This window comes from Pteropus alecto, unplaced genomic scaffold (assembly GCF_000325575.1).
Source record: "Pteropus alecto unplaced genomic scaffold, ASM32557v1 scaffold413, whole genome shotgun sequence".
In the NCBI taxonomy this organism is placed as follows: domain Eukaryota; kingdom Metazoa; phylum Chordata; class Mammalia; order Chiroptera; family Pteropodidae; genus Pteropus; species Pteropus alecto.
In genome coordinates this window covers 1,957,798-1,977,660 of record NW_006434120.1, presented here as the reverse complement: position 1 = coordinate 1,977,660, position 19,863 = coordinate 1,957,798, and the positions used below count along the sequence as shown (strand labels likewise).

At 42.8% G+C, this 19,863-nt stretch overlaps 1 protein-coding gene across 1 annotated transcript in view; it reads left to right on the top strand.

Annotated features, from left to right (window-relative positions):
- The window catches only part of SERPINE3 (serpin family E member 3), a 61,562-nt gene that overhangs the window by 14,895 nt on the left and 26,804 nt on the right, over window positions 1–19,863 (top strand). The window contains exons 3-5 of the mRNA XM_015587099.1: window positions 16,784–16,887; window positions 17,003–17,199; window positions 18,482–18,721. Of these exons, the coding sequence (XP_015442585.1) occupies window positions 16,784–16,887; window positions 17,003–17,199; window positions 18,482–18,721 (541 nt within the window). The remainder of the gene's footprint in view (window positions 1–16,783; window positions 16,888–17,002; window positions 17,200–18,481; window positions 18,722–19,863) is intronic.

The window sequence follows — 19,863 nt, the reverse complement described above, 5'->3', positions numbered from 1 at the left end:
CTCCGCTACTACTCCTCAAAGGGGCATTCTGGCCATTAGAGAAATCACACACATATCACAGTAGCAAAACTGGAAGGAAAATCTCATGACTGTCTGGGCAGGTCTGTTACCAAATCAAAGTCTGTGTGCCTCACACTTTGAAAGGCCAAAAGTCAAACCATCAGAGTTTGGAATAAGGAAAGGTTTATTGATTGAGAAGGTGCCAACAGAGAAGATGTGAGACCTATCAGTACCTCAAATCCATCTTTCCCAAAAAGCAGCAGTGGAGTTTTTATGCATCTAGGGAGTGGACGAGGGGGACCTTCAGAGAGCCGAGAAAGAAGTCTGTGTTTCTTCAGTCTTAGATAATATTTTTCGCATCAGACTCTTGGACGCCAGCAGCTGGTCATGGCAACCTTGGACACTCTTTTTTTTTTACAAACTCATAAATTCTCCTCCTGACTCTGAAGTTATCTCCTCCTGCTTGACAAAGAGACATCACATTAGCAATTAAATTATGAGAGCAAGGGGTGTTGAGTTGAAGAATCAAGATTCTGTAAAATACCTCATAATTGTGTGCCAGTGACATTATCTTTAAAGCAAAAAACAGAAACTAGACATCTTGTGTACGCTATCATTGTCTTGTGAGGCAAGCATAATCATCCTTCCCTCTGGGAAAAAAAATGTGAATCCTGGGCTCTTAAAATCAGCTTATTCACTCCTACTCCCCTGGGAAGCAGAAAGAAGTGTGTGATCCCCCACTTCTTGCCTTGGGATGCACAAAGTCCCCTCCCCTCCTCTTCAGTGGGCTAAAGAATCACCTATAGAGACAGCCAAAGTTCAAACCTTGGATATGCGTTTCCACTGATTTGTGTGGGAACCCAACATCATCTGTAGCTATCAATCCACCTCAGGTGACTTTAGAATACAGCCAGAACTGAGAACCACTGATATATATATATATATCATATATATATTTCCCCCTCTCTCTCTCTCAAACAATACATACTCTTAAACATTTCTCTTGGAACTTGCTTTACAGGTAGGCCTTTAGAACACGACTAACACACCTTTTTAATCTTTGAATATAAGCTATGTACGTCACAACCAAAGAAATTGAAATATTTGTTTAAAGCCTATATCTGTATCTCTAGACTCCAAGATCTAATACCTAAACATGTTTTCTATTAACTATCTTTTTTAAGGCCCCATTCCTTTGAAATGCAGGTCCCTATAGAAGTAGTGGGCCAAATTGCAGGCTCTTACTCCCCTGTCAGATTATTTCTTTGGGCAGGTCTAGAGCCTGGACAATCAAAGAGGGGCCGGAGAGCTGGCTGTATTTTTGGGAGCTCAGTCAACTCTGCTGAGGAAGAATCTATTGTCAGATGGACCAGCACCCCAGGGGGTTCGCAGGCAGCTGAGGTTTGAGGAGCCTGATCTCTGCCCCTGCTTCTCAAGCCCCACCTCATCTGAGAATCGTCAGAGGAGTTGTTCTCACCACTGGGGGTGCTCAGGCCCCACCCCAGACCACTTAACCCAAAGCTCCAGGAATGGAGCCAGATGCCAGTATTTTGTATGGGCCCAGAGGCCCGTGAGGAGAGCTTCCTCTGCAGAAGAGACACTGTTGGGGCCCTTGTCCCAGGCCATGTGCCTCACTCCCCGGGAGTCCACAGGAGCCATTGCCCAGGAGGAGCGGGTGCAGGAGAGCTAGCCATTTCTACAGTCCCATGAGGCAGGCATAAGCAACCTTCCCTCTGGGGAAAAATGTGAATTGTGGGCTCTTAAAATCAGCTTATTCACTCCTACTCCCATGAGGAAGGGAAACACAGAAGTGTGTGATCCCCTCTTCTTGCCTCGGGATACACAAAGTCCCCTTCCGTCCTCTCTGGTAAGTGCTTCCTCTTCATTTATTTATTTAGCAAACAATTGTAGAAGAAGAGCTTTAACACATACTGAGCACTTAGCTGTATTGGGCAGTATTTTGGGGCAGGGGACAGCAAGGGACAGTTTCGTTTATAGAAAACTTATTCTAAATCCAAGAAACAGACACCAACGTGTAAACAAATAAATGAACAACATTTCGGGTAAATGCTGCAACAGCACAGGCTGTTACAGTGACTGGAGGCACGTGGCAGGTGGGTGATCAGAAAAGGCCTCCCTTCTGAGAACATGACATCTGAGCAGAAACCTGAGTTATAGGAAGAAATTGGCCACCCTGGGACAGAGAGTCCCAGGCAAAGGGAACAGCAATAGTGCAAAGGCCCTAAGGTGGGAGCAGCTAGTATCCATGGGACACAAAGAGGACAAGGATGGGGGTAGGGAGAGGCCAGCTCATCCACATGTAAGGAGAAGCCACAGGAGGAGAGAAATGATATGAGTTGCACTTTTTAAAGACCACTGACTGCCGTGCAGAGAATAAAATGTAAAAGACCAAGGGAGGAAGCAGAGTGACCAGCACAGCTGTCCAGTCCAGAGGCCATGCCCAGAGTCCAGGGTGTGTAGTATCAATACCACACACTGCTGAGGGCCCCATGAGGCACTCATTGAGCAGTTCTGTGGAGGGATTCAGGGCGTTGTTCCTGGCTCTGTCCCATGACCTGTTTGTCTGGCCCTCCTACAGATTTTGCGAGTCACTAATATCCTTTGTGTAAATTCTATTTCTGCTCAGAGCAGCCAGAATTGTTTTCTATTGCCTGCCACTAAGAACTCTAATATGGCAAAGCATATCTTGCGGTCAGTAACAATGAATCAGAAGTTCTCCTGTATTAAAAGCAAGTCATACGCTGACGTAACTCAGTGTAGAATTTTGGAGAACAGAAAAGTACGCTAACAGGATTTATTAATAAGACCAATTACCCAGTTTCCCAGACAATCCTAGTCTATATCTGTTGACCCCATATAATTATTAATAGCTCTCTCTCTTTCACTCTCAAAAGCTATCTGATTTGCGAGATAAGAATTATCCTACATATTAAGTCCTGGGGCATAACTCTGATTCTAGGACCCCTAGTCAAAGTTTGTTAAGAGGCCTCTGAATTGTAGCCCACCCAGCCATGACAGGAAACGAGCTCCTTTTACAATATCAGATGCCACAGTGACTGCTGGGGCGGGGGGTGATGGAGCGGGGATCTATGATAAGCCCTCTTTGGTAACCAGACAATGATCTCACTGTCCCGGGTTGAATTGTGTCCCTCCAAAATGTGTATGCTAAAGCCCTCACCCCCAGGACCTCAGAATGGGACTGTATTTGGAGATAGGTTTTTTAAAATGGTAATAAAGTTAAAATAAGGTCATTAGGGTGGGCCTAATCCACCCTGACTTGTGTCCTCATATGCAGAGGTGATTAGAACAGACACATACAGAGGAAAAGAATTTGAAGACACAGGAAGAATATAGCCATCTGCAAGACAGTGAGAGGTCTAGGGAGACATCAGCCCTGCCAACACCTTGATCTCGGACTTCTAGCCTCCAAAACTGTGAGAAAAATAAATGTCTGTTGTACCACCCAGTCCGTGGTACTTTCTTATGGCAGCCTGAGCAGCCCAATACACTCACATAATGCAACATAGAACAGAATTTTCTCAAGACCTCTACCTGGCACAGAACTTTCCATTGCCCTGACCTATGGTTAGCTCCACTCAGCTGAGAGACACTCAGCTGCTTCAACTTGGGCCAGCTAATCTGGCCAGGCAGATAATCCAGACCAGTTAATCTTCAGTACCTGGCAGCCCACTTCTGTGCAACGACCAAATATGAACAGTTAGGGGTTAATTGGGGCTCCTTTAATCCATGCTGACTGCCTTTCTCTGTGTATGCAGGGCACAGAGGTTAAAAAGTATTAAGAACCTTAACCATGAACTTGACTCATGCTCACTATTACTGGCAAAGCAGGTTTCCAGGGTTACAGACTTGATGCCAGATCCTGTCCTCAAACATAGTACTTGTTTCCATCCCTCTGAACTGGAGCCAACTCGTGGATCTGAAGTTTCTCAAAGAGAAAAGCTTGTCATAAGACTGGTCAGCTGTCTGATATCAAGGCCTTTTATGGGATCAATCAGCAATTATTTATCTGTTACTTCTGGTACTGTGGGAATTTCAAAGAAATATTATACTTGGTGCCTGCTCTCAAAACAGTGGCTACAGTATAGTTGGGAATGATGGATTTAAGAACTTCAAAAGTTAAATAAAAAATTTAAAAGCCCAGTAACCAATCCAAGACCAGAACTGATTCTTAGTGCTGTCTCTAGTTGGTTGCATGACCTAAGCAAATTCTTCAACCTCTGAGTCTCAGGAGCCTCCTTTGCCAAAGTGGGGTAAGAGTACTTTCCTCACAGGATTCTTATGAGAACAAAACTAAACAGTGTATGTAAAAAATGTCCAATAAAGCACACAGCACCTTATAGATGTTCTTTTTTAAAAAGAGGAAATCAACAACTATAGGCCATGCTTGCTACAGCAGCAAGGGGACATTTACAGCAAGCTAAGATGGTATGACCTTGTTCTTACATTTGTCCAGTATTTACTGAAATAAGAATGTCAATCAACCCGTGTGTGTGTGTGTTTGTGTGTGTGTGTGTGTTTGTGTGAGTGTGTCAAAAAGACACCTGGCCTGATAGATATCTTCAGTGAATGCCTGATGGATCAGTGTTACAGAAGCTCAGCCTTGCTCTCCTCAGGTGAGTGTTCCCTCCCACACCTGTCTGGTTATGGCTTCTTCACCTGTCTGCTTCTGACTGACTGGGAGCATATTATGACCTGGTCTTGGATTCCCATCATATAGCTGGGTTTCTGGTACATAGTAGGTGCTCAGGGAGAGGTGGGATTGAAGATAACCGGAACTTAGTCCAGAACTTGTTCGTTGCCAAGTGCTTTGTGTAGCATCTCATGTGAACCTCACAGCCACTTTGAGGGTAGTTCTTCATTACTTTCATTTTATAGATGAGGACTCAGAGGCTTGGATAGGTTAAGAAAAAGTGCAAGATCTCACAGCCAGGAAGCAGAAACTAGGAATCTAGTCCAGGTTTGAGTCTAAGATTCCCATCTTTACCTCTATAGCCCACTGCCCATAGATAAAGCCCCTTAGCTTTCAGAAAATGAGGGTTTGTGCCAGCAAGACAGGCAGGCTCCCAGCAGCAAGATGAACACCAGGCCTTGCCCCCTTGGAGAGAATCTTCCTATGTTTACTGGTCTGATCAGCACTGGCTTAAGGGGGGCCAAGTTCACAGCAGCCTGGCCTCAGTTACCACAGCTGAGGAGGGCTAGGGAGCCAGGGATTAAGAGCTGGCAGCAAAAACAGGTAAGAAGTGAAAAACTCAGGGCCTACATGTCTTCTATTCCAAGTTTATAAAATAAATATTAGGATGACAAACTGAGTTTTCTACTCTGTCTACCTGATTGTTTTGACAAACAGATTATAGATCATCTTATGTTTCTCATGGTTGGGAATTTTCTAAAATGATACTCTAGTGCTTCCTAGTCATTCTGTTCATTCTTAATGAATATGGTAAGCTCCAAGTAGAAATGGCTTATGTTTCATCCAACCTGTCATCCGTATAGATTTCATGAAGAGTTTTACCAGGAAGAAGCAAGTCAGAAAACGCATTTTGTATGCCAAGTCACTAGAAATTTTTATTTTATAGAGAAGAATGTTGTTATGTTCAGAGCTACGAAACAAGTTGAAAAAGGCTTTCAGCCAGAGGACAGCAGGCAATACCAGCAAGGTAGACTTGAGCATGTTCCATCCATATCCAAATACCAACCCTGATCCCTACCTTCGGCGCCAGAGGGAGAGACCCGGGCATTTGGGGAGCCTTTCCAGCCTCTAGCATGTAGGAAGCCAGGGTGCAACTCTACGGGGGGGTGTTCAGGAACAGGAAAAGGGTAGGCCAGCCCAAAGGGTCACTGAAGTCAGCAACCAGAGCAGGGGGCTTGGAAAGATGGAAAGATTCAGAGCATAACTTCCTAAGCATGGTTGAAGGCCTAATTCCAGAGGCAAAACAGAAGATTGGCAGCAGAGAACAGACAGGACAGAGTGCACCAATGCATTTGAAACGATGGCCAGAGGACACACGATGCAGGGGATGAGCCTTTGACAGCATGCCCCCGATGCCCTCTGATCACGCCCTAGCTGTGTGGAGGGTCTGTAGGGGATGCCACCTGGTTCAGACACACCCAAATGTGATTTCAAAGCAGCCCCCTGGCAGCTCCCAGCAGTTTCAGGCACCCCCAAACATAGGGCAATGATCTACTTTATTAGATTGCTAAGACTGCCATAACAAAATACCACAAACAGGGTGGCTTAGAACAACAGAAATGTACTGTTTCCATTCTGGAGGCCAGGAGTCCGAGGTCAAGGTGTAGGTAAGATTGGTTCCTTCTAGAATTGTGAAGGAGAACCTGTTCCAGACTCCTCTCTGCCTCTGGTGCTTGGCCTGCAACCCTTGGCATTCTTTGGCTTGTCAGAGCATCACCCCAATCTCTGTCTTCATCTTCACAAGGCCTTCTTCCTGTGGGTGATGTCCCTAAACTTCTCTCTTTTATAAGGACCTCGGTCATATTGGATTAGTGTTCACACTAACAACCTCATCTTTATTTTGCTACATTTGCAAAGACACCATCTTTAGTTTTACTTTCATTTTTTGGAGTTTATTTTTATTAATTAATTTATTTTAAATTCTTTAACGTCACCACATATTTGACCCCTTTTCCCCTACCTTCTGGTAACCACTCATCTATTGTCCATGTCCATGAGTCTCTATTTGTTTGTCCTGTTCATTTGTTGCTTTTAGGTTTCTATCCCACATATAAATGATATCATGTGGTTTTCAACTTCTTCTGTCTGGCTTATTTCACTTAGCATGATTATCTTAAGGTCCATCCATGTTGTCGCAAATGGCAGTATTTCATCTCTTCTTATGGCTGAGTAATATTCCATTGTCACATCTTCTTTATTCAGTCATCTTATCATAGGACATTTCAGTTGCTTCCATGTCCTGGCCACTACTGCTATGAACATCAGTGTGCAAATATCTTTTCGGATATGATTTTTCAAGTCTTTGGGGTAAATACCCAGTAGAAGGATTGCTGGATCATATGGTAGATCAATTCTTAGTTTTTTGAGGAACCTCCATATTGTTTTCCATAGTGGTTACTTAATGGTGAAAAACTAAAAACCTTCCCTCTAAGATCAAGAACAAGACAAGGCTGTCCACTATCGCCACTATTATTCAATATAACATTGGAGGTCCTATCTTTAAATAAAGCCACATTCTGAGATACTGGAGGTTAAGACTTCAGCATATCTTTGGGAGGGGACACAATTCAACCCATGACACCCATTTTCACCTGACCTTTGAGCAGTTGGTTCTCCTCAAACCCAGCTGCCCATTAGGTATTAAAAAAATACTGATATCTGGGTCCCACCTCCAGAGATTCTGAATCACTTGGGCTGGGCTAGGGCCCAGTCATCTGTATTTTTAAAAGTTCCCCCAGGTAATCCAAAACCATAGCCAGTTTGAGCGCCTCTGTCTTGGGAGTAAAACAAGATAAGAAACCAAAGACACCAGGGCCCACTTCTGCTGGGTGGGCCCCACGGCAGTTTCACCCACGGGAACACTATGCCAAGCTCTGTCTTGCTGGGAAGCAGCTGAGCAGCCCCCAAGAGAGCACTTAGATTGAGAACATCAGGTCTTTAGAGCAATATTAAATGATGTCCCCTGGTATCTTAGAATGAGGGAGTCCTGGGTTTTCATGCTTTTCAACAACTAAATAAAAAAGGCATAACTAATCTTTCTCTTCATGAAGATACACTTGCCTAGGCCTACCCTAAGGAGAGTCCTGATGATTTTTAGAGCATGTGACTATCTGGCAGGCCAAAGAGCCAGGGTTTTAAGTGAAACTGAATATTATAGAGAATATTGAGGCTGACTCATCTTGCTGCAAGGTGAAACACGAGCTCACAGCCTCCTCTTCATCCCAGGAAAGAAAAAAAACATTGAAAATCTAGTCTACTGTGACAAACTCCTTAAATGCCCACGGGCCTGATTGTACGCTAGTCAAAATAATTTTGCTCTATTTTTAAACACTGTTGAATCAAAACTAAATTAATATGAACTCAGACTTAAAGGGAAAAAAGACACCAACATCAATAATGAACTGACAGACTAATTAATGTATCTGAACAGAAGAAGGAAACCATAGAAACAGATTGGAAATCGTGTGGATTTCATTCATACGAGAGAGAAAGCAATTGAAATATTCTTGGGCGAATTAATTAAACTATCATGCACCCAGAATGCATGTTGTTCTAGCTTCCCGCTGAGTTCTATGGTGAAGGTTTATATTATCTTCTGACCAGTAAGTATTTCTAAAATGCGTTCTGAAAATGTATTTTAGAAGAAGGGCAGGAAAGACAAGCGTGTCATGGATCTTTGCTACTGAGCCTGAGTTTACAGGACATTCAAATTTAGGTCCTGCACAGCCTATGTCTTACTTGCTGAGGGATGGTCATCCTGGTGAGAATCAGGCTCACCCTGGCTTTTTTTGGTTGGTACAGATAATTATGGAATGTATTGGCAAGTTGAGGCAACTTGCAAAGAATTTATATAGCCAATGATGTAATGGCTTACATAATGGGTACATCCAATATGGCAGATGTAACTGCAAACCAATAGAGATGAGGCAGCCCAGAGTATCCAGGGTCCCCAGTTGATGATCCTTGGCTGCCAGACCACGTGACCACTGATGACTCCCTGTATCTCCCCACAGTCTTCTGAGGTGGTTGCGGTCCACAAGCACTGACCATACGGGACTCTGCCTTGAGGGAAAATAGAGACCAAGACCTCCACCAGCAGAGAATAGTGAATGCACGGACTGAGACTGAGCAGCAGCGGAAGCAGTGAGGGAGAGCCAGTCCTGGACAGGTGGGCGTGGCTTCCAGCCCCACCTCTCCAGCTGGCCGCAGGGCCTCCTGAGCCTATTGAAGGAAATATACGCATGAACCTTCTTACGCTAAGCGATATTTATCCTACTCCTTGACATCCTGAACCTGTTTTGACTTGAGATATAATTCTCAGCATAAATCACCATCACATCATCATGTGCATTACCAGGCCCAACAAAGAGGTGTGGGGCCGCCCACCATGTGTGAAATTCTCCATTTCTTCATGAACAATCAGGTTTGAGCGCTGTTGGAATGAGGCTGCTCCTAGTAATGCAGTGGCATTTAAGATGAGACATTTTCCCAAGGAGTATAACTTTGTGATAGGCCCTGACTTGTCCCCAAGACCTCCACACTCACGCCCTCAGCTGTAAGGCTAGCAGGACTGATAGCCCTTCATCATCCAAAAGGCCAGCCCTGCCCAGGGCGGGCCTGTGTCTGCAGCCCAGTACTGGTAACCCCCTTCCCAATGGCTTGCTAGGTACAGAGCACTGGGAGGCTGAATCTGTGCTTGTCATTGCTATTCACTCGGACATTAGTCTCTGACTTAGGCATCCAGACCATTCCAGAATAGTGCCAGCAAATGTAGTTCCTTCGCACTGATCCCCCTCATAGCACCCCCAAGACTCTTCTTTCCTTCACTCTTCTGTCAACCAAACTCCATCACTATCACTGTTCAGTTGAAAATAGAAATAATAATGTTTTTAAATCTCGCTCCCACACACGCCCACCTCCTCTCACCTCCTGATTTCCTGTGGGGGTGTGTTAACTGAATGTGTGTGCTGGGAATTCTACCTCTGCTTTTAAAATATCCTCCTCATGTTGTCACTTTGAGGTCTCATGGCCACATCGCAGCAGCATGCGGAAAGATAGACGTGGCCTCCCCGGTACCCACAGATGGGGTGTTCTGAGAGCTGGGCCCCAAGTGCACGATGTGAACTCCACACACCATGGTACTATTTGCAATGTTAGAGCTTTCACGAAATGCTTTAAATGTCTTTTAATTGTTGCTCTCTCTACCCCCACCCCTTACCTCTTCTCCCTCTTCTTCCCACTAGGGGGGAAAAAAGTTATTGGCTTTAATGTGCATAAAAACTGATTGTGTTGAAGTATCCATGTGGCATTGTGCTCCCAGGCTCTTCCTGGAGTCCTCAGGGTCTGCCCAGGGACCACGATGCCCTCTCCCCTGGCCCTAACCACTCCCTTGGGCAGCATTTGTCTAAAGCCACCACTTGATAATTTACCAGATTCCCCTAGCCTTGTCATCCTCGCTTCATTCACAAGCTCCTGCAGAGCTTCTTAGTGTCTCAGGTTGTGGCCTCTATGTAACCTGCAGACATTTCTGATGAGGTTGGTTCAGCCACAAGGACAGCATGTGGGAAACGAAGAGGACACAGCCATGTGGCCTCCACAAGAATCACAGTCAAGGAGCCGATAGCCCAGTGACATCACCTGGGGGCCCCCTTTCTGGGTCTCAGGTTTCAGAGCCATCTAGGTGTGTGTGTGTGTGATGCATCAGAGTCTCTTCACTGTGCATTAATTGATTTAGGCAGCTTGCCCTTGTGGCTGTCCAGCCATGTCATCCAGTAGCCAGCAGAGTGCTGCTCAGCCTCCAGAATTGTGAGAAATAAATTTCTATTGTGGAAGTCACCTAAACTGTGGTATTCTGTCATAGTAGCTCTAGCTAAGACACGGACCAACTATGATAAATTAGAAGTGGCTCCCTTAAGTCCCACTATGAGAAGCCTTGTAGGTCAAGGCCAAGCTCATAGAAAAGACTGTTGCAATAAAATCAGCGATGCCTATGGCTCCATGGGTGAAGGAGGACAGCCACATGTGCTGGGCTTGCAGCACTGGCTTGGTTTTTCCTACTAACTACATCTGCCCGTTTCTGAACAGAGATGCTGGCTTAGTGAGAAACAGCCTCACCTGTCTACTCACACTGGCCCAGGGGCCAGAGCGGGAAACACGGAATAATCCCAACTCTTCTTTTTTTTCACGTTTTAATCCAACAATATAAAAATTGCCAAAATGCTAATTATAAAGAAATATATGAGCGAGTAACACTAAAAGCAAGATATAAAGAACCAGAACAGCCAAACATAGTTTGATGCCTGTTTTCTATTTTCAGTCTTAGTTACTCTCTGCTTAGTTTGCTCTGTTTTTAGGACTATTCTCCAAGCTCAGTAATAATGGCTTTGAGCTTATCCTAAAATCTTATTTGGAGCCAACTTTGAGGAAGAACTGCTGTGCACACTGGTTCTGGTATTAAACTGAACCATAGGGCAACTGGGCTGAGCATTAGTATTTATCAGTATGAACAACCCACAGCAGAGCCTCAGCATGTGGCCCCAGCATTTGTACTATCCCCAAGCCCCTTCCACCTCTTTGCTTTATCGTTTAATTTCTTCTAGGTCACAGTACATGGCTTCTGTCACAACATTGAATCTTTCAACTGGTCATAACCACAAATATCATTCTTCCCAATCAGAACCCAAATATGAAGGGAAAAGACTCAACATGAATCTCTCCAACATCTGCCCAACACCGCCTCTAATTCAGTGACATCTACTTTTCATAAGAACCATCAAGACTGTGTTGACCATGTGTTGTTGAGCATATCACCTACCTCCCTTTTCCACTTGGAAACATTTACCATTCTACATTCTCTAAATTTTTCATAGGAAAAAAAAAAAAGAATTGATGAAGAGTTGATAAGCCACAAGCTGGGGGAAATATTTGAAAAATACATATTTGACAAAATATTTGTGCTTAAAATATGCAAAGAATGCTTAAAATTCAATAATAAGAAATCAAACAGACACACTGACATCACCAAATGCTGGCCAGGATGTGGAGCAATAGGAATTCTCATTTATTACTGGTGGGAACACAAAATGGTACAACCACTTTGGAAGAAAGTTTGGCAGTTTCTTACAAAACTAAACATATTCCAAGATGCCTGTTGATAGGTGAATGGATAAACTGTAGTGCATCTATACAATAAAATATTCAGCAATGAAAAGAAGTGAGCTATCAAGCCACAAAAAGACATGGAAGAACTTAAATGCATATTACTAAGTGAAAGAAGCCAGTCTGAAAAGACTACATACTGTATGATTCCATTCTGGAAAATGCAAAGCTATAGAGATAACAGAAAGGTCAGTGGTTGCCTGGGGTTGAGGGAGGGAGATGGGGAAGGATGAACAGGTGAAGCACCGGGGATTTTTAGGGCAATGAAACTATTCCGTATATTACTGTAATGGTGAATACATAACACTATACATTTGACAAAAGCCATAAAAACGTCTGGCACAAAAAGTGAACTTAAATGAACTTTAATTAATAATAATAATAGAATATCAATAATAACTAATGTGTCATGCCAATGAAACATGTTAATAATTGGGGAATTTGGTGGTGTTTGATGATGGGTTTTATGAGAAATCTCTATACTTTCTGCTCAATTTTTCTGGAAACCTAAACCTGCTTTTAAAAAACAGTCTATTAATTTTTTTAATGGCAATGAAGTGTAAAGCATAGGAATTTAATCAAGTATGCATACAAAATCTCTGCTTTTAAAACTTTAATGATTTACTAAGATAGCCTATTATAGAAGATGATTTTAATAACAGAAAGACATTTCTTAGTCTTGCATGGGAAGCTTCAATATTATTAAGACATTAATTCTTTCCAGATTAATGCAAAGATTCAATACCATCATAATTAAATTGTAGCTGGATTTCTGAGGCACTTAAACTTGCTTTAATGTGAATTTGGAGGACTAAAAGTCTATGGAAAAGCTGACTCAACCTTAAAAGAGAATCGTAAAGAGGAGGAACTTGCCCTGTTACATAACAAAATATATTTTAAAGCCATGGTAATGAAAACAGTTTGAAACAGAAATAAACCAATGGAATGGAGTAGAGAGCTCAGAAACACACCCATGTGAATGTGAGAATCTAATATATGAGAAAAAAGGCCCAATAAATTAATAGGAAAGAACAATTTGAATACATCAAAAATAAGGATTTCTTTTCAACAAAAGACATTATGAAGATAGTTAACAGGTAATGGGCAGAAACGGAGAAGATATTTTCAATATCTAAAATTGACAAGGGATTTTTACTACTGTATATGGACTGAAAATCAACAAGAAAAAATACAGTATAGAAAAATGGGTAAAAGATATGAAGAGATAATTTCAGAAGAGAGAACGTACAAAAATAACAAGCATATGACAAGATGCTCAAAATTATCAGTAATCACCCAAATGCAAATTAACACAATGCAATACAACTTTTCACCTATTACACTGGAAAAATAAGAGAGCTGGGAAATACCAAATATTGGCAGGGATGTGGGGTGTTTTTGAGTATAGATGGGCGTTGCTCTTCCAGAGCTTAATCTGGAGCTATGTAGCCAAATTAAATACATGCATATCCTGTGATCCTGAAATTCTCTTTCTGAAGATGTTTACCCAGGAAATTCCCATACAGTTCATAAGAGAATATGTACAAGGATGTCCTAGGACTGTTTGTGCTAGCCAAGAGTTGGAGGCAGTCTGTATGTTCATCACTAAGAGAGTGCATAAAAAAATGTGGTGGTTGCACCCCACGGAGCAGCTCGCTTCCATTACACAGCAATTGAAAGCAAGGATCAGATGTACACATAGTGCCACATGGATGGGTCTTAAAAACACATTGTTTATTGAAAAACATTAGGGAACATGAAATATATAACATAAAACCATGTGCATGAATCTAAACTGCATGTACACAAAAAATAACACATTTTTCAAGAGCTTATTCCTATAAGAAAAGAAAATAACAGACAAGAGGAGGCCCTCAGTGGACCAGTGTGATGATGTGGTATGAACTGAGAAGGATTAGCTCAATCCTCTGCACTTGAGGCCACAACAGGACCATTGAATGATTGGCCTTTTATAAGTTAGATTAAAAAAATAGTTCTGAATTCAAGTCCATTGTCCCTTGTTAAAATTCCCAACCTTTTTCAAACAAGAAAATGAAAAAGATACTTTGGGATAAAAGAGCATAGATTCACATTCTAGCCAATTACATGGTTATTCTCAAAGCCCCTGTCTACGCAAGCAGTGGTTCTTCCTTAAGATGAGATGAGGGTCGGGGAGTAATCCAAAGAACCTGATGTTTTCAGCCTTTCCTACTTCTCAGGTACCATGTGAGTTGTTTTATAGAACTGTCTCATACAATCTCCACCAGGAGAGGTAGCTATGATAATGCCCATTTTGCAGAAGCGGGCAAAACTAAAGCTCACAACAGTTCCATGCCTTGCCCAAGGTTTACAGTTAGTAAGAAGCATTTACACGAATCCAGGTCTTTGTGCTGGCTCCACTATTCCATACAAAAAGCTGTTGGAAGGCAGAAAGGTCCATATTCTTCTTCTGAGTCCAGGCACTTAGTACCTATGAAGACCTTAAGGGCTGGGCTACGGGTACCAGCTGCAACAATAGAAAGCCCAGAGATAGCCTCTCCATTTTCTCCTTCCTAGAATGATGGGGAAGATTGAGGTCACCTTCACAGTTTCTCCTGAAGGAGCTGGCAGTTCTGTCCAATTCTGAGACACCATGTGCTGGGTTCCTTTGCGTTGCACTCTGGCTGACTCCTGTTTCTGTGGCTTCTGTGTCTCAGATGGTCAATGTGCTCTCTTTCCATGACAAACTTCTCAAAGGCAGAGAAAATGGGCACTCTCTCAGTACAACCCCAGACAAGCAGGCCACACAACAAAGAGGAGATGTCCATGTATTAATTATGTTCCAAGTGAATTAAAATGCATTACTTCCATTCATCAGATTAGTTGGGCTGACCTCTTGGTTTAAAAGTGATTTGTTTCTGCCTGTAAGAAATCAAGCTATGAAAAATTAAAAATCATAATTTAAAAGGCACCACACCTCATAGCAGTAGATATACGAGTGATTCTTCATAGCATTCCTAGTAAATGTGGGCAAAGCGGACAAACATTATGAGCCAATAAAGTCTGGGCTGGCCACCAAATTCTTAGAATTCCACACCCAAGAGGTATATTAAGAGCCTCTTGGCTCCTGACAGATACCACCAAGAATGTGGCGAAGAGTATGAGCCTTGAAGGCAAGATGGCCCTAGGTTCTCTAACTGTGAGACCTTAGGCAAGTATCATAAGTTCTTGAAGACTTAGGCTCACTATCTGCAAAATGGGGATAATAATACTTTCCTCATAGAATTGTTATGATAATTCACTGCAATTGTGAATGGAAAGTATATAACAGAGTATCTGGGACATAGTAAGCACTCGATTACGTCCACTATTTTTGTTGCTAGAATTATGAATAAGTATCTCTAAGAATGGAGCCTCCCTTAGCAGTATAACCAGTATCCTAGCAAGGTAGAAACAAGCTTGATAATCTCTGTTGAAGTGCGCAGAAAGCACAGTGACTTATGCAGGGTCACAGCTGAGCACACGAAATAAGAATCAATTATAGTTCATCTTTCATTCATTCACAGTTTAAAATGCTCAACCTATATAGGAAATGTATTTTGTATATTGTTTTTCTAGCATTTTTTTTCTTGAGAATGTTTTTGAAAAGCAATTTAGAATAGTACATTCTTGTGCTCGCTTTGGCAGCACGTATACTAAAATTAGAATAGTACATTCTTAGAGTTAGGAAGGAACGTTCACAGAAGTCACATAGCCGGACTTTTTCCAACTTGGGAAATATTTTTTACAAGCATCTCCCAAACCCCACCCCTGGCAAATGGTGAATAAAGTTGTGCTCAAATAATTGCAGCTACAGGGAATTCATGGCTTTGGAAGACGGCCTTTGCAAAGTACTACAGACTTCTCATGGTCAGTTCTTTCTTCCCAAAACTATCTGCACCAACATCAGAAGTCTGCACTCGATGGACAAGACTCTAGATCTCATGATAGCTGAGCCCAAGTTGCTGGCTCACTGCCATATCCACAGGACCTAGTGTCTTGGAACCTAGTGGACAGCAAGAGATATTTGTTGGACGGATGGATGGATGGATGGATAGATGGATGGATGGATGGATGGATGGATGGATGGATGGATGGATGGATGGATGGACATGTGGATGGGTAGATGAGTGGGTAGATAGACAGATGGGATGTCCTCTCTGTGTACTATATAATAAGTTATACATATTTATTTCTCCATTATTCTGAGTCCAAGGCATGCAGTAATGCACTTCTATCTAAGTTAAGATTTCATGTGAAACAATTACAGAACTGTAGCCATCCTAAAACCCATAAACTACCCTAGGCTCGAGTGTCAGCACTAAAACTCTGCTTCAAAGTGAATTACCTGATTACAGGAGTATGAGAAGCAGTCAGATGAAAAACAGTGTCATGCATTTTCACACACTAAGAAGTACCTCAGAGATAATTATTAAGAATTACATTCATTTCCAAATGTTGGCTTCCTTTCTTTAATCTTTAACAATATATAACCTGTCATGTATTTTTAACTTAATACAATGCCTAAGACCTTAATAGAAAAGTATGGAATTTGGAATTAAACCCAAGGACAGACTTTAGATAGAATCTGTTTATACTTCCTCAAAACATACATTTATTCATTGACAACACGGTCTCTTTCTCACATCAAGTCATTGGATTTATCAACTGTTACATCTGAGAAGAATAAGATTGTTAATACTGTTTATATTACTTATAAATAAATAAGTGCATTTGCTTTTATTAATAATAAGGCAAGTTAGTCTGTTCCAAATTTATCGTGTCACATCTTGCATTGTTTTCTTTCTCTTTTGCAGAATTTCATTTGCTAAAACTTTTGAGTGCCCAATGACTGATGTATTGTTTTCTTCACAGGAGGAGGGGAGAAGCTTTAGGTACCTGGTACCCAGCAGAGTTATCAGTGGAATTTCTCCAAGTGACAAAGGGCTGGATGAGGGGTTCCTTGCTGGTACAACCAGGTCACAAGCCTAAGACGGCTTGACGGGTGTGGCTGGCTCCCTCCCCAGGGCCTGCTCATTTTCCGATCTGGGCTTTGCTGGCCAAAGCTGTGCTCCTTCTCCTGGCTCTCTGCAGGACCTCAGGCTCCAGGAATTTGGACCGAGTGGTAGAGACATCGCCGGCAGAGACGGCAATTGCCAGCTTCCTCCTTGTGCTGTCTTGTGATTCAAAACAGATTCTGCTCCACTGTTTAAAAAGGGGAGCACATTACTGCTGGAGACCCACAAGAACAGAATCAAGCAAGAAAACGCAACAGTCTGATACAAGAGTCCGTGAGTAAGCAGCTCATCCACAGTGAACCTTGGCAGGGAAGTGGTCAAGGGGAGCCCAGACACATAAAGGTCTGATGGCTGAGTACCTTGGTGGGAGGTGATGGAAGCTATAAGAGCACTGAGACTTGGTCATTTCACAAATGACCCTGGGCCTCCAAACACACACACAGAAAGACACCCACATCCCCGCCGCCACACACACACGCATGTCTCACCTCTACAGAACGCAGTCATCCAAGCACTGCCTTTGTGCTTGGCTGCAGGAAGGAAGAGCTGGAAAAAAAGAGGATGCTTTTCATCTTAAGACTTTATCTGAGGTGTTTACACCATTGAGCCCAGTGGACTTATTTGCAAACTTCTGATAGGAAGTTACTTTGAACTGAATCTCTCTCACATCAATCTTGTCTGATGCCAAAGTCAGATGACTTAGCGAAAATGGCTGCAGGCTCTATGTGTGGCACAGTCGTTGAAACCACTTTTTACTTTGCCTTTCACTTCTTTGTATTAATTTCCAGCTAAGCTCTCTCTTTCTTGGAGGGGAACATTTCTGTGGTAGGAGTTATGTTTGTATAATTCTGCTCTCTGTGAAAGTACTCTCTTTAATATAATTCACATCACGAGAATTCTGATATCCTAGGTATGATTAGCTCATGTGGTTTCAGGTGCATTGATATTCTCAGTATTTTATATATCACTCATAGAAGACCAGGACTTAGTCATGGGCCTGTTCCCTTATCCGTGTGTGTTTCTTAAGTGATTCACTGAGCTCTCTCAACCTCATCGTCTCTATATTTGAAATATAATAACAGCTACCTTGTAAGGTTGTTGTAATGTTAACTGAGAAAATACAAAGTCCTTTTTAACGTAGTGTATGATTTATTATTGATGGTAGACATGGCACAGCCATAAGCTGTCTAGGCACCAAGGAAAATGAGTAGGGTGTACCTCTGACATTTCTTTTTCAACATTATGGTTTGCTTCTGATCTGACCAAGGCCTTGCCCAAGGTCACACATCCAGTAAGGGACAGAAGCAGACCTATAGTCCAGGCCTTCCAACTCATGGTTTGCTTTCACAGAGAGTGTTTCTAATGCAGACACAACAGGATGCAGTAAAGCAGCTGGGAGTGGGGTGGGACCGGGGCTGGGTAACCAAGACTGCTAAATGAACACTCCCTCTCTAGCCAATCTTTCAGCCCCTGAACACAGAGCCCCGCTGTCCCCATTCCAGGCAGCATGTGACAGTCTCTGGCCTCGCGCTGACCTCTTTCCTCTGAACTGCAGGACCCCAATTCCTCCTTCACTCCTGCCTCTGTGGAGGAAACAGCGACCTCCATGAGCACTTGACCTTGCTGAAGACAGAGTTTGCACTCCGCCTTTACCAGAGTGTGGCAGCAGACAGAAACGGAACAAACATTGTCATTTCTCCCTCCGGGGTGTCTATTCCTCTGGAGATCCTGCAGTTTGGAGCCCAAGGAAACACTGGCCGGCAGCTGGCGGAGGCCCTGGGTTACACCATCCATGGTAAGAGGCTGATCGCTCTCCTGCTCACACTCATACTCACACTCACTCTCACCATTGCTTTCACACTCAGGCCCCCTTGGAAGATGGGGAGCTCCCAGCTACCAGGAGTGGGCACCTAGAGAACGGTGACCACGTGGCAGGAATGTAGCAGAAAGCATTTAAACTTTGGATCGTGGTGACCCTTGATGATTTTTAAGGTTCCCTTTTAACTTCAGGTTCTATGGCAATTTTTCAGTTTCATTTCACAAGCCCTTTGACAATGCTTACTAGGTGCCAGGCCATGTTCGAAGTACCTCGCAAATATTAATTTAATTAATTGTCACAACAACCCTATTGAGATAGTTAATTACAACATCATCCCTATTTAGTTAATTACAACAACAACCCTATTGAGATAGTTAATTACAACATCGTCCCTATTTAGAGATGAGTAATAGGCACAGAATTTAAGTAACTTGCCCAACGTCACACAGCTAGTGAGTGGCAGAGTTGAGACTCAAGCCCAGACTGTCTGGCTCCAGAGCTCACGCCCTTAACCAAACTTCTTTCACTAATTTGTGACTTCTAGCCCATACCATGTCTACCAACATATTTCTATGACTGCAGATTTTAGAGCAGCTCTACCAGCACCGACGAGAGTTTCATGAATGCCAGATCAGACACACCTGGCCTACGGTCAAGGCCTCTGGCTTAATGCCTAGTCTTGGTAACAACCTATCAGCTCCTTGCTAACACGGACACTCATCACAGATTTTTTTCTTCTCTATCTTAGAATAAGTTGTCAATAAAAATGACAGGAGTTAAAATTGTGTAAGTTAATATTTTTTTTAAAGTACAAGAACTAATAACAACATAGTCTTGGCAAGAACTTCCTTTGAGCCAGAATCTTGTGGTGGCAAATAAAGGTTAGCACTCAAGATATAGGGCCACAGGCACCAGCTGCGCTTCCTGACCCCCCGCATCCACAATATATCCCTTGCCAAAGCAGTTCTCTTGATCCTGCTGGCTAATACAAACGTGTTTTCTCTCTGAGGATGACTAAAGACAGACATAAGTTATCGAGCTTAATTTTTCTCAGCAAGTGTATCATGGAAATGGACATACCCGTGGAGTTATTCTTCAGCCACATTAGATTCAGTGCA